General features: G+C 46.9%; 1 protein-coding gene across 2 annotated transcripts; it reads left to right on the forward strand.

The window, feature by feature from the left end:
• The first annotated feature begins 220 nt into the window (after positions 1-220).
• On the forward strand, positions 221-12,077 carry RPL26L1 (ribosomal protein L26 like 1). Of its 2 annotated transcripts, none has more exons than XM_054489204.2 (4): positions 221-633; positions 3,053-3,229; positions 10,806-10,946; positions 11,759-12,077. In XM_054489204.2, exons 2-4 carry the CDS (start codon positions 3,062-3,064, stop codon positions 11,885-11,887), a joined length of 438 nt encoding a protein of 145 aa, XP_054345179.1. In that variant the 5' UTR covers positions 221-633; positions 3,053-3,061; the 3' UTR covers positions 11,888-12,077. The 2 variants fall into 2 exon arrangements, with proteins under 2 accessions (XP_054345179.1, XP_054345181.1); XM_054489206.2 differs by lacking the exon at positions 221-633 and adding an exon at positions 2,588-2,657.
• Positions 12,078-14,451: the final 2,374 nt, after the last annotated feature.

Below are 14,451 nucleotides of genomic sequence, written 5' to 3' on the forward strand. Positions count from 1 at the left end.
CTGAGGCAGGAGAATCGCTTGAACCCGGGAGGCGGAGGTTGTGGTGAGCCGAGATGGTGCCACTGCACTCCAGCCCAGGGAACAAGAGCGAAACTCTTATCTCAAAAAAAAAAAAAAATCTAGTATTAGTAAACGCAGGTGTTTAACAATGTCACCACTACATGTCAGGGAACACTGATAAACTAAGAGAGAGCACGGGACGTGCCTGGGTGTGGCTGCTGTACTTGCAAGACATCTTCGTCTCTGAGTTTCAGCATCCCGGCGTTTGGCACTAAGTTGGCGTTCAACATATATGGAATGAATGAACGAAAGGGAAAGCTGGAGTTAATAATACCTTGCACAGAATAAACCCCGTCGGTTCTTAACCTGAAGAGAGTGAAGACCCAGAGCCCTTTCCCTCCCCGCCGCCACGGTGCCCACGGAGAGGGCGTGGTTGATCTCCCTCACAGCTCAGTCGGGACCAGAGACCCGGGGACATTTTACACCCAGGGTCCGCGCAGAGTGTCGGCCTAGCCAGTGGTTGGGTGGCGCCCGGGCCTCCAGGCAGTCTTCCAGGGGTCGGCGGACGAAACGCGGAGCTCGGGAGCGACCCGGCGGGGCAAGGCGCGGGCAGAAGGGCCACGAGGGCCACAGGTGGGCGCGGAGCGGCCGGAGTGGGCGGGACCTGGATGAGAGGGGTGGGGTCTAGGGGAGAGGGGCGGGGCGGCGGCCACAAACCCACAGGCACGCCGCGGCCGTTTAGTCCCAGAGATAGAAAAAAGCAGAGGTAGGAGGGCGCGGCAGCTCATGCCTGTAATCCCAACACTTTGGGAGGCCGAGGCCGGAGGATCTCTTGAGGTCAGGAGTAAGTAGATGAAGAGCCAAGCACAGTAGTGCGCGCCTGTAGTCCCAGCACCCAGGAAGCTAAGGAGGGAGGATCGCTTGAGCTCAGGAGTTCGAGGCTGCAGTGAGCTATGACTGCACCACTGCACTTCAGCCTGGGCAACACAGTGAGACCCTGACTATTAAAAAAAAAAAAAAAAAAAAAAGTAGAGCCTGGCACGGTGGCTCACGCCTGTAATCCCAGCACTTTGGGAGGCCGAGGCGGGCAGAGCACGAGGCCAGGAGATCGAGACAATCCTGGCCAACTTGTGAAACCCCGTCTCTACCAAAAATGCAAAAATTAGCCAGGCATGGTGGCGTGCACTTGTAGTCCCAGCTACTTGGGAGGCTGAGGCAGGAGAATTGCTTCAACCCGGGAGGCAGAGGTTGCAGTGAGCAGAGATCACACCACTGCACACCAGCCTGGGCGACAGAGCGAGACTCCATCTAAAAAAAAAAAAGATAAGGCCGGGCGCGGTGGCTCACACCTGTAATCCCAGCACTTTGGGAGGCCGAGGTGGGCGGATCACGAGGTCAGGAGATCGAAACCATCCTGGCTAACAGGGTGAAACCCCGTCTCTACTAAAACTACAAAAAATTAGCCAGGCGTGGTGGTGGGCGCCTGTAGTCCCAGCTATTCCGGAGGCTGAGGCAGGAGAATGGCGTGAACCCGGGAGGCGGAGCTTGCAGTGAGCCAAGATCGCGTCACTGCACTCCAGTCTGGGCGACAGAGCAAGACTCTGTCTCAGAAAAAAAAAAGATAAAGGTAGCACACCCGGAGCCCCAGCTACTTTGGTGCAATGCACGAGAAAGCTTACAGTGTTCATCATCAAGAAGTGATGATGAAAGTCTGAATGTGAGGACTCTGGTAAATGTGAGGTCCAGCCTTAGGTCTGTCCTGGAGCAAGCCCCACACATAGGTCTCTCCTTTCATTAGAAATAGCACTGGCGAGGCGCTGTGGCTCATGCCTGTAATCCCAACACTTTGGGAGGCCAAGGCATGCGATGGCTTGAGCTCAGGAGTTCGAGACCAGCCTGGTCAACAAAGTGAGACTCCTGTCTCTACCAAAAATACAAAAATTAGCCGGGCGTGGTGGTGCCTGCCTGTGGTCCCAGCTACTTGGAAGTCTAAGGTGGGAGGATGGCTTGAGCCTGGGAGGCAGAGGTTTCAGTGAGAGATCGCAGCACTGCACTCTAGCCTGAGAGACAGAGCCAGACCCAGTCTCAAAAAGAAAAGAAAAGAGAAAAAAGAAAGAAAGAAGAAAAGAGGCCGGGCGCGGTGGCTCACGCCTGTAATCCCAGCACTTTGGGAGGCCGAGGCAGGTGGATCACAAGGTCAGGAGATCGAGACCATCCTAGCTAACAAGGTGAAACCCCGTCTCTACTGAAAATACAAAAAAATTAGCCGGGCATGGTGGTGGGCGCCTGTAGTCCCAGCTACTCAGGAGGCTGAGGCAGGAGAATGGCGTGAACCCGGGAGGCGGAGCTTGCAGTGAGCTGAGATCGCGCCACTGCACTCCAGCCTGGGCGACAGAGCGAGACTCCGTCTCAGAAAAAAAAAAAGAACACCAGTAAGCCTCTACCGCAGGCCCTACACAAGTAGGCCCTTGTACTCACTGGCATCGCCCTCCCGGGGCCCCTAGGAATGAGGCACTGAGATCCCACCCCAAGCCGCTGGGGGCGCCATTCTACTTCGCTCCTACGGAAATGGGGCTTCGCTGTCTTTCTGCGCTTGCGCGGCACGGAAACTCACTTCCGGCCCTGCGCACTCAGGGTCTGAAGCCGGTGGTAGCTGGGTGAGTGGAGGTTGGAGTTTTCTCGGGCTCTGAAACCTACCGCCCCGTGAGACCCTGCCCTATGTGTCGCGGGAACACATGTCACCCCACAGCTCTCTTTGAGTGACCTCCCGACCACTCATTCCTGCCTCACCCTAGCATTCCTTCCTCAGCCTCTAGGTCCCAGTGCCACCCTCTCCCCCACGACCCCTTTAGACAGGCATGCGACCTCCACGTCTCACTTTATGTGATAGTCAGACCAGTCGCATCTCTCTCTCCTCCCTCAGGTGCCTTTTCAGAGGCTACCTCCCCTGTAGAGCCTTTGTTGGGGGATGAGGAGGAGTGTCTTGCGTCGAGAACAGGCACCTGTAACCCACTGAGCACCCCTTCATTCCGTCTCTCTCCGCCCTTTGTAGAGGGTCACCATGAAGTTCAATCCCTTCGTTACTTCGGACCGCAGTAAAAACCGCAAACGGCACTTCAATGCCCCCTCACACGTGCGCAGGAAGATCATGTCATCCCCGCTCTCCAAGGAGCTGCGGCAGAAGTACAATGTCCGCTCCATGCCCATCCGCAAGGACGACGAGGTCCAGGTACGTCTCCCTCCGGCGCTAGTGGCGCTTGGACACCTTTGCCTAAGAACGTCATGCGTGGAGCAGTCCCAGACTCACATGCCTCAGGACTCTGGCAAGTAGTGTGACCCTTCAGATGTGTTAGGCCAGAGATAGGGTTCAGAGCCACCAGCGAGTGCCTGCGTCGCTTTAGAGCATTTAATTATTTAATAGTAATAGTAAAATTTAATAAAACAGTATGTCAGCCAAGCAAAAACCTGCTTTTTTGTTTGTTTTGTAGAGATAGGGTCTTGCTATGTTGCCTAGGCTGGTCTCGGAACTCCTGGCCTCAAGTGATCCTCCCACCTCAGCCTCCCAAGGCACTGGGATTACAGGTGTGAGCCACCGTGCCCCACCAAAAATACTTTTGATTTAACCTTCTGGCTGCTAGTTTGCCAAGTGTTGTTGCCCAAGGTGGCTTGTTGAACCAGACTGTAGGGGAAAGTGCTGCAGTGAGAGTAGTGTTTTAGTATATTTGGGTGTAGTGGGATTGATGGACAGAGATTTGTGGGAGCTGGCCATGTGATAGCATTGGATTTCGTAGGAGAAATGGTAAAGATGCAGCGAGTCACTCTTTCATAATTTCTAAAAGACTGGCCCATGTGAGAACGTACAAGCCCTCTGTTCTCTGTGATTGGAGCTTAGAATGCGTGAGAGGAGGGAAGGGAGTTGGATATGAGTGAAATAAGCAGGGGCTAGATTCATTCCTCAAAGGAATATTTATGGAGCACTTACCAGAGATTGTTCTAGGACAAGATTGACAAGGCCCTTGTTCTCATGGAGATCACGTTTTAGAGCAGGGTTTCCTAGCCTCAGCTCTATTGAGATCTTGGACTGGATAACTGTTGGGGGTGGGGGGTGGGGGCTGTCCTGTGCATTGTAGAATGTTCAGCAGCGTCCCTGGCCTCTCCCCACTAGATGCCAGTGGCACTCCCTCCCTTCACAGTTGTGACAAGCAAAAATATTTCCAGATATTGCCAAATGCTCCCTGGGGGGCAAACTCAACTCTTCCCTCACTCAGTTAAGAGCTATTGTCTTAGAGAATGAAATGACGTAAGGTGGTGAGGCTTGGTATATCATCTGAGACACTGGGACTCTTTGAAGGTTTGGGGATATGTTAAGGAGGAAAAAATGTGGAGTTAAGCCGGGAGTGTGACAAGAAGAGTGGAAAGAGTAGTTCAGAGGTATGATCAGCAGTTTCAACCCCCTCTCTCCTGGATCCTTCCCATTAGACATGTTCTAGAATGGGGGAATTGCAAACACTTAGAGGGGATAGGTAGGGATGGAAAATGGCAAACTGGAAAGCTCAAGCCTCACATATAAGATATAATCATCTACCTTTAGCCCATTGATGCCTGGGGGAAATGCAGGCCCATTGTTAGATTCTTGGATTTTCAAAGAGAGCTGGAAAATTTGGATTCACTTCCCTAGCCCACATTTCCTTCCAGCTACTACACTTCGTTCTCTATTCATAACCAACCTCCTCAAGAGAGCTGTCTACACTTCCTCATCTCCCATTCACTCTTGGATACTCTTCAGTCTATTCCCTGTCCCCACTACATTATAGAAACTACTTTGGCGTAGATCACTAATAACCCCTTCGTGACTGAATCCAGTGGACACATCTAGCATCTCTTTCTGCTCTGTGTTCTCGACGTAGGTAAAGAATAGGTAATAATCCATTCTTAGAGCTTTAAATGTCTGCTGTGTGCTAACAACTCCCTCTTTTATATCCCAGTCCAGACCACTTTAGACAACCTGTATATCTGACTACCTATAACACAGACCTATAGATCTGACTACCTATAACACAGACCTATAGATCTGACTACCTACTGAACATCTCTATTTAGGCAGCCCATTGACATTTCAAGCTTCCTATCTAAGAGTACTCTTGATCCTAACACTCTCACTGCCTCCAGAATCCAACTCTCCTCCCATCTTCCACATCTCCAGTAAGTGCCATTTATATTTCCCCAGTTGCATATGCCCCTAAACCTTTGTTATCTTTAACAATGCTCCTTAACCCCCTCTTGTAATCTACCATCAAGGCTTGTTGATTCTACCTCCAAAGTAAGTCTTGAACCTATTTCCAGTCCAGTTCAAGGCAGCATTGCAGCTCCCTCTCTTACCTTTGTCCATTTTCCACAGAGTGGTATTATTTGCAAATCAGGTCCTATTTAAAACCTTTGGCAGGCTGGGCATGATGGCCCACGCCTGTAATCCTAGCAGCTTGGGAGGCCGAGGCAAGTGGATCCCCTGAGCTCAGGAGTTTGAGACCAGCCTGGGAAACATGGTGAAACTCCATCTCTACTAAAAATACAAAAAATTAGCCAGGCATGGTGGTACACACCTGTAATCCCAGCTACTCGGGAGGCTGAAGCATGACAATCGCTTGAACCTGGGAGGCAGAGGTTGCAGTGAACCAAGATTGTGCCATTGCACTCCAGCCTGGGTGACAGAGTGAGACTCTGTCTCAAAAACAACAACAACAACAACAAAAAAAAAACGGCCAGGCACAGTGGCTCACACCTGTAAGCCCAGCACTTTGGGAGGCTGTGGCAGGCAGATCATGAGGTCAGGAGATTGAGACCATCCTGGCTAACACGGTGAAACCTGTCTCTACTGAAAATATAAAAAATTAGCTGAGCGTGGTGGCACGCGCCTGTAGTCCCAACTACCTGGGAGGCTGAGGCAGGAGAATGGCGTGAACCCGGGAGGCGGAGCTTCCAGTGAGCCAAGATCGCGCCACTGCACTCCAGCCTGGGTGACAGAGTGAGACTCTGTCTCAAAAAAGAAAAAACAAAAATCCTTTGGCAGTTTTATATCTGCCAAAACTGACCTGTGCATTTTACTGTATGTAAATGATGCCTCAGTTAAAAATAAAATGATTTCAAATTGTGTTCATTGCTATGAAGAAAATATAAAGGATGCTATGACATTGATTAAAGGACCTGGGAAGGCTTCTCTGAGGAACTAATAAATTTAAGAGAAGGCCTGAAAAATGAGGAGTTAGCCAGGTGCTTACCAATGGTGCCTGATATGCTTATAAAATCTAAAATCATGGCCAGGCACGGTGGCTCATGCCTGTAATCCCAACACTTTGGGAGGCTGAGGTGGGTGGATCACCTGAGGTCAGGAGTTCGAGACCAGCCTGGCCAACATGGTGAAACCCCGTCTCTACTAGAAATACAAAAATTAGCCAGGTGTGGTGGTACACACCTGTAATCCCAACTACTTGGGAGGCTGAGGCAGGGGAATCGCTTTAACCTAGGAAGTAGAGGTTGCAGTGAGCCAAGATTGCGCCACTGCACTCCAGCCTGGGCAACAGAGTGAAACTCGGTCTCAAAAAAAAAAAAAAAATCTAAAATCATGGACTTAAGACCCTGTATGGGCCAATCCTGGTCTACTTCTCCAACCTCATCTCCTCCTAACCCCCATATACTCTACACTTTAAGCACACTGGGCTTCTGGGGTCTTTAAATACACCTTGATCTTTTCTCCCGCTGGAATGTTCCCTCTGCCTGGAGTGCTCTTCCTTCTCTCCTTTACCTAGCTAACTCCTAATTTTTCAGGTCTTACCTTAAATGTCCATTCCTCAGAGAAGCCTTCCCAGATCCTTTAACCAATATTATAGCATAGCATTCTTTATTTTTTCTTCGTAGCAGTAAGCACAATTTGAAATCATTTTATTTTTAATGGAGGCATAATTTACACACAGTAAAATGCACAGGTCAGTTTTGGCAGATGTAAAACCAAATAGCCATTACCCTAATTATGATTAGACCATTAAAAAGACCATTTTTAATCATCCCAGTAAGTTCCTATGTGACTTATTCCAGTTAGTGGTCATGTATTTGTATATGTACTCATTAGCTGCTTACTGGCCATCAGGCTAAGCTCCATGAAACCAGAGAGTTCATCTTGTTTGTTGTCTGACCTCAGTGCAGAGCCTGACACTTGGAGAGGAGAAGGGTCAATATTTGTTGAATGAATGAAAAAAATTTTTTGACTAGATAAGATGGATGGATCGCTCGAGGCCAGGAGTTCAAGACCAGCCTGGCCAACATGGCGAAATTCCATCTCTACTAAAAATGCAAAGATTAGCTGGGCGTGATGGCACATGCCTGTAATCCCAGCTACAAGGGAGGCTGAGGCAATGAGATATCACTTGAACCCAGAAGGCGGAGGTTGCGGTGAGCCAAGATCACGCCACTGCACTCCAGCATGGGTAACACAGCAAGTCTCTGTCTCAAAAAAAAAAGAAATATCCCTATTTCTGCCTAAGCCTAATCCATCTGCCGCTGGGTGCTGCTCCATTCTTCTCTTGGAGCTTTTTTGGTCCCTTATCTTCTTTCTCTGTAGTTTCTTTTACCCTCTTCCTCCATACTTGTTCCTTCCCATCAGCATTTAAACACAATCATGTTTTCCCTTCTTTAAAAATAAAAAAAAAAAGTTCCCTTAGCTTTCTATCCCCCTCGAACATCTATCCCCTTCTCATCTTCAGAGCCAAGCTCCTTTGGACTGTCTTTTCTCACCTTCACCTTCTCACCTGGTACATTCATCACTTTACTGTAAATGGCTTCCATCCCACCACTCACCGAAGGCATTCCAGCCACAGCCACTGGTGATGACCTTGTTGTCAGATCTGTTAAATACCTTATCCTCTGTGTACTTGATAGTCCCACAGAACTTGACATTCTTCTTTTGGCTGCTGTAACACCACACTTGCATGATTTCCCATTCTCTCTGGCCACATTAATCTCTCACAAGCTCTTCCAAAATGCTGGCTTTTCTCACATGTGTATGTTCTGCCCTTTTCTCATACCATCAGCTCCTTGAGCAAAATGAAGCTTCTGATTGCATCTCTGGATGACTCCCACGTCTCTATTGCTGGCCCAGTTGGCATTCCAGCTGTGTCTGAATTCTCTATTAGAATGTCCCCAGATGCTTCAAATTTAGCATGTTCCAAACTAAACTATTTCCTCCTAAAATACGAGGCTTCCCCTATGTTCTCTGCATCTGGCAATGGCATTTCCATCCACCTGGTTGCCCAAGCCAGACTCTGAGTATCATCCTTCCCTCTTCATCCTCACCTCTCTAGTCTAGTTGACCAGTCGATTTAGTCTTATCCTGTCTCCTATCTTCCTCTTCAATCCAGAGGTTGTCCATTTCTCTTTTTAAAAACTTTTTAAATTAATTTTTAATTTTATTTTATTTTGAGACAGGGTCTCACTCTGTTGCCCAGGCTGGAGTACAGTGATGCAAAAACAGGTTGCTGCAGCCTCAACCTCCTGGGTTCAAGTGATCCTCCCACCTCAGCCTCCCGAGTAGCTGGGACCATAGGCGCATGCCACCGTGTCTGGCTAACTTTTTTTTTTTTTTTTTTTCTGTAGAGACAGGGTCTTGCTATGTTGCCTCGGCTGGTCTCCAACTCCCGGGCTCAAGCCGTCCACCTGCCTCAGCTTCCTAAAGTGCCAGGATTACAGGTGTGAACCACCATGCCCGGCCTAAGATCTTTCTTCAGTCTTGGCCAGGTGCAGTGGCTCACACATGTAATCCCAGCACTTTGGAAGGCCAAGGTGGGTGGATCTCTTGAGCTCAGGTGTTTGAGACCAGCCTGGGCAGCATGGTGAAACCCCATCTCTTAAAAAAAGTGTATATGTGTGTATCTTTCTTCAGTCTTGATGGTAGTTTACAAGACTTCTTCCAGGTGTGTCCGGAGAGTCTCTGGTCATGTAGTCTGTGGTAGATTTTTCATTGAGATATGATTGTCCTCTTCAACCTAAAAATTGCCTTGGAAAGTAAGCTGAACAAGCTATACGTAGACATTTTAGGAGTATTGGGGTTCTCTAGTTCTTTATATATGGTATTTCCTCTATGCTTATTAATCAGAGTCGCATCGTACCTGGTGTTGTTTTTTTTTTGAGACGGAGTCTCACTCTGTCGCCAGGCTGGAGTGCAGTGGCACCATCTCGGCTCACTGCAACCTCTGCCTTCCGGGTTCAAGTGATTCTCCTGCCTCAGCCCCCCGAGTAGCTGGGACTACAGGTGCCCACCACCATGCCCAGCTAATTTTTGTATTTTTAGTAGAGATAGGGTTTCACCATGTTGGCCTGGATGGTCTTGATCTCTTGACCTCATGATCCACCCGCTTTGGCCTCCCAAAGTGCTGGGATTACAGGTGTGAGCCACTGTGCTCGGCCCCCATGCATGGTGTTAAATAAGCTCTTGCAGCTGGGCATGGTGGCTCACACCTGTAATCCCAGCACTTTGGGAGGCCGAGGCAGGCAGATCACTTGAGGTCAGGAGTTCGAGACCAGCCTGGCCAATATGGCGAAACCCGGTCTCTACTAAAAATACAAAAATTAGCCAGGCCTGCTGGCGCACGCCTATAATCCCAGCTACTTGGGAGGCTGAGGCAGGAGAATCACTTGAACCTGGGAGGTGGAGGTTGAGCCAAGATCATGCCACTGCACTCCAGCCTGGGGGAACAGAGCGAGACTCCGTGTCAAAAATAAATAAATAAATAAACTCTTGCTTTCAAGGAAACCCTAATCTAGTTGGTTTTTGAATAGAGTAGATTTTTAGTACAGTAAAACAGTCTGTGAGATTTTAACTTTTTTTCTGACTTTAAAATATTTGTATTAAATTTAGAAATGTTGAAATTTAGAAGAATATAAATCTGAAAAACAGTCATCTGTAATCCTACTTCCTGCCTAATGGCAGCTGTTACCAATATTTATATATATTTTATCCCACTGTGTCATGCTATATATATGAAATGTGTGTGTTTATGTATACATATATAAGTACATATATGTATATGTATACATATATTACATATAAATATATGTATGTATATGATACATATATGTATATATTACATATAAATACATATATATGCACATATGTAATATATATTATATATATACATACACACATATAGTTTGAGTATCTCAAATTCAGAATGCTCCAAAATCTGAAACTTTGTCAACGTGATGGTCAAACGAAGTGCTCTTTGGAGCTTTTGGGATTTCAGATTTTCAGATTTGGGGTGCTTAGCTAGTAATGCAGATATTCCAAAATCCCAAAAACCCTAAATCCAAAACACTTGTGGTCTCAAGCATTTCGAATAAGGGATACTTGACATCAGAATATACTACTGAATCAATCAAGTCCACCTGGCCTGCCTCAGCCAACTGTGCAGGGAGTACCAAAACACCAATAACTTTTAACAGTATTGACACACTCCATGGCTGCTATTGCCACTCAGTCCTTGACCATACCTTCAGAGTATATTCTATATGTAGTTTTGTATTCTCCTTTTTTCTCTAAAGCTCATATTGCACATTTCTGTGGGATCCAGGTAAAAAATCTCCACCCAACCATAACACAGCACAGATTTACATCAGAAAAGTAGCTAATTTTTGACTGCCAGGATTAAGCTGCTTTTGACAAAGTTATATGTTTAGCCCATGTGTTCCTGATGGTTAGCTTCTTCATTATGATCATGCACTACAAATGGAGGGGGATTCTCTTTTGTATTTTCTCTTAGGTAGTTCGAGGACACTACAAAGGTCAGCAAATTGGCAAAGTAGTCCAGGTGTACAGAAAGAAATATGTCATCTACATCGAGCGGGTGCAGCGTGAGAAGGCCAACGGCACAACCGTCCACGTGGGCATTCACCCAAGCAAGGTATGGTCAAGGACTGAGTGGCAATAGCAGCCATGGAGTGTGTCAATACTGTTAAAAGTTATTGGTGTTCTGGTACTCCCTGCACAGTTGGCTGAGGCAGGCCAGGTGGACTTGAGTGATTCAGTAGCTTTGTGATATCATCAAGGATCCAGATTTTTCTTCTCTTTTCTGTTTTGCCTTTCTTGGTGATGGCTGTGTCTTTTTTTTTTTTTTTTTTTTTTTTTTTGAGACAGACACTTGCTCTGTCACCAGGCTGGAATGCAGTGGCGCGATCTCGGCTCACTGCAAGCTCCGCCTCCTGGGTTCAAGCGATTCTCCTGCCTCAGCCTCCCAAGTAGCTGGGACTACAGGCACACACCACCACGCCTAGCTAATTTTTATATTTTTAGTAGAGATGGAGTTTCACCATGTTGGCCAGGATGGTCTCGATCTCCTGACCTCATGATCCTCCCGCCTCGGCCTCTCAAAGTGCTGAGATTACAGGTGTTAGCCACCGCACCCGGCCAATGGCTATGTCTTTAAGCTGGTTGCAAGAGGCTTCCAAGTGTTCCAGACATCACTTCCCCTACCACATAATATTCAGAGGAATAAGAGAGAATATATCTTCCTGTAGCCCTCATGCCTACCTAGTGGAACATGCTATTTCTCCTTTGTGTTCCTATTTTGTATTGTGTTATAGGGTCTGTTTTCCTTCCAGAGTTTCAGTTCCTTAAAAGCTGAATGGCTGAGGTCTTACTTAACTTATGATGTCTATATTGCTCAATAGCTGGTGAGGATGCGGAAATAAAGATCTGTTTTCTCACTCCCGACAGGTGGTTATCACCAGGCTAAAACTAGACAAGGATCGGAAAAAAATTCTTGAACGCAAAGCCAAGTCTCGACAAGTTGGAAAAGAGAAAGGCAAATATAAAGAAGAACTTATTGAGAAAATGCAGGAATAAATAGAACCTGTTGTGCAACCACAGTTTAACCGGAGATTTTTGAGGCTAGTGTGTGTTTCTTTCGAACTTTTTGGAATGTCTCTGAAACATTTCATTTCCTGTTTTGTTACCTGTGGCTCTGTAAATCTACTTTTGCAATTTTAATTAATAATTTTATGAATAAAAATGGGAAATGCTTCCTAATTCCAAATAGTATTTGCATTGTTTTATAAATAAATTCCACTTACTATCAATTCCCCTTGCCAGTCTTTTCCTATGTAATGTGTGGAACAGCAAAATCGCAGGGGTAGGGTTAAATGGCCCTCCTCTTGCCTGGACTCTTGTGCTGATGAAGTAGAAAGGGCAGGGCTCTAGTCCTATATAGACAGGCCTCTTCATCTTGCCCAGGCTGGTCCTGAACTCCTAGGCTCAAATGATCCTCCTGCCTTGGCCTCTCAAAGTGTTGGGATTACAGGCATGAGCCACCATGCTCTGGTCCTTGACGCAGGGATTTGCCCCACTCAGTAGCAGTCGTAATGTGCACTGTCACATCTCAGGCCTGACAGATTGCTCTCTGGCCTCCTGACTTGTGTTTCCCCAGCTTTCTCTCCAAGTGCCAACCAAACCAAATCAAGTGCAGCTCCCGAACAGGCTTATCTTCCCAAAGTTTTGACTTTGCAATTGCCATTTTCATGTGACTAAAAAGCCCCTTTTCCTCTGGAACTAACTTGAGAAACTGGCAGCCTACAGGAAAGATTTAACTGAGATACTGTTTTTCACTATATTTTATAATTTTAAAAAATTTCCAACATTTAAAATGTGGGAGACTCCACAGAGAATCACCTGCTTCACCTGGCTCCACGGGGCTCTCCCTGTTTTACAGTGTGAAGTGCAGCCAAGGGCTCGGTGGTTCCCTATCCCACCTGCTCTGCTCCCATACGCTTCTTGCCTGGCCTCCATTGGCCTCCGCATTAGACTCCTGGTCTAACTTTCAAATCTTGAAGATTTAGTTCCTTTGGCCAGGCACAGTGACTCATGCCTGTAATCTCAGAATTTTGGGACACTCGTGGGAGGATGGCTTGAGCCCAGGAGTGTAAGACCAGCCTGGTTAACTACTGAGACTCCACCACTACAAAAACAAAAAAATTAATTTTTTTAATTAGAAAAAAAGATTTAGTTTCTTTGAGAGGTATGTAGTGAATAAAAATTTTTAGAAAGTGTATCTCCAGGGCCACATCCAAAATCCTCTGTCCCTGTGGGAAAAAAAAAACACCACTTTTTTTTTGAGACGGAGTCTCCATCTTGCTTAGGCTGGAGTGCGGTGGCGCTATCTCAGCTCACTGCAACCTCCACCTCCCGGGTTCAAGTGAACCTCCTGCCTCAGCCTCTCAAGTAGCTGGGATTACAGGCCTGCGCCACCACGGGGTTTCCCCATGTTGGCCAGGTTGGTATCGAACTCCTGACCTCAAGTGATCCGCCCGCCTCAGCCTCTCAAAGTGCTGCAATTAACAGGCATGAGCCACTGCACCTGTACTAAAAAAAACACAAAAAAATTTTTTTTAAAGAGAGGGTCTTGTTCTGTCACCCAGGTTGGAGTGCAGTGGTGTGATCTCAGCTCACTGCAGCCTTGACAGCCCAGGCTCAAGTGATCCTCCCACCTCAGCCTCCCAAGTAGCTGGGACTACAGGCATGTGCCACCACACCCAGCTAATATTTAAATTTTTTTGTAGAGATGGGAGTCTCAGTATGTTACCCAGGCTGGTCTCAAATTCCTGGCCTCAAGTGATTCTCCTGCCTTGGCCTCCCAAAGTGCTGGAATTAGACATGAGCCACCATGACTAGCCTAAAAAATAATAATGTATTGATTAAAATGTATCAAACAGCCTTTTATGACTTTCTAGTAATGGCTTATCTGACACACTGGAGTTTCTTAATAAATGTTAATTGAATCAGTGTTGTTTCCCATTTTGACTGATGAAGAAAACAAACTTAGGTTAACTGTCCAAATCACAGCATAAGAAATGAAGCCAAGATTTGAACCTGAGCCTGACTGCATCAAAAGGCCATTCACTTCCCACATTAGCCACTTATCTTTAGTCTTCCTTCCTTCACTCTTGTCAGCCTTTCACTGGAGTCTGATAAGAGACTGGACATTTATGTGAAACAGACAAGAACCTATGTGTTTGCAGCCAGTAGTGCTACTTAGAAAAGCATTATCACCAACTGTCCAGGTCTAATCCTAGCTCTGCCACTGGGCAGTTAGCCTTTGAGCAAGTTACTCATCTCTGGACTTCTAAACAGATGATAATACCTGCTCTGCCTTCCTATCTCATCGAAAATGCAAAGATAAGATGGCAAGATCAGATGGGCCATTTCTGAGTACTCTTTGAAAGCTATGAGTATACAAATGTTAATTTCACTATCATTGTTCAGTTTACTGATATGTCCAATTCTGACATTCACTCTGCACTCAAAGAGGCAATTATTTTTCAGAAAAGAAATCAGTGAGTGTGGCAGGGCGCAGTGGCTCACACCTGTAACCCCAGCACTTTGGGAGGCCAAGGTGGGCGGATCACTTGAGGTCA

The sequence above is a fragment of the Pongo pygmaeus genome, chromosome 4, assembly GCF_028885625.2.
Source record: "Pongo pygmaeus isolate AG05252 chromosome 4, NHGRI_mPonPyg2-v2.0_pri, whole genome shotgun sequence".
Lineage (NCBI taxonomy): Eukaryota > Metazoa > Chordata > Mammalia > Primates > Hominidae > Pongo > Pongo pygmaeus.

Bases quoted from the DNA above. Each gene is read 5' to 3' on its own strand.
- RPL26L1 (XM_054489204.2), top strand. From the start codon at position 3,062: ATGAAGTTCAATCCCTTCGTTACTTCGGACCGCAGTAAAAACCGCAAA. The intron at 3,230-10,805 runs GTACGTCTCCCT...ATTTTCTCTTAG, and splicing joins GCAAGGACGACGAGGTCCAG to GTAGTTCGAGGACACTACAA. The intron at 10,947-11,758 runs GTATGGTCAAGG...CACTCCCGACAG, and splicing joins TGGGCATTCACCCAAGCAAG to GTGGTTATCACCAGGCTAAA.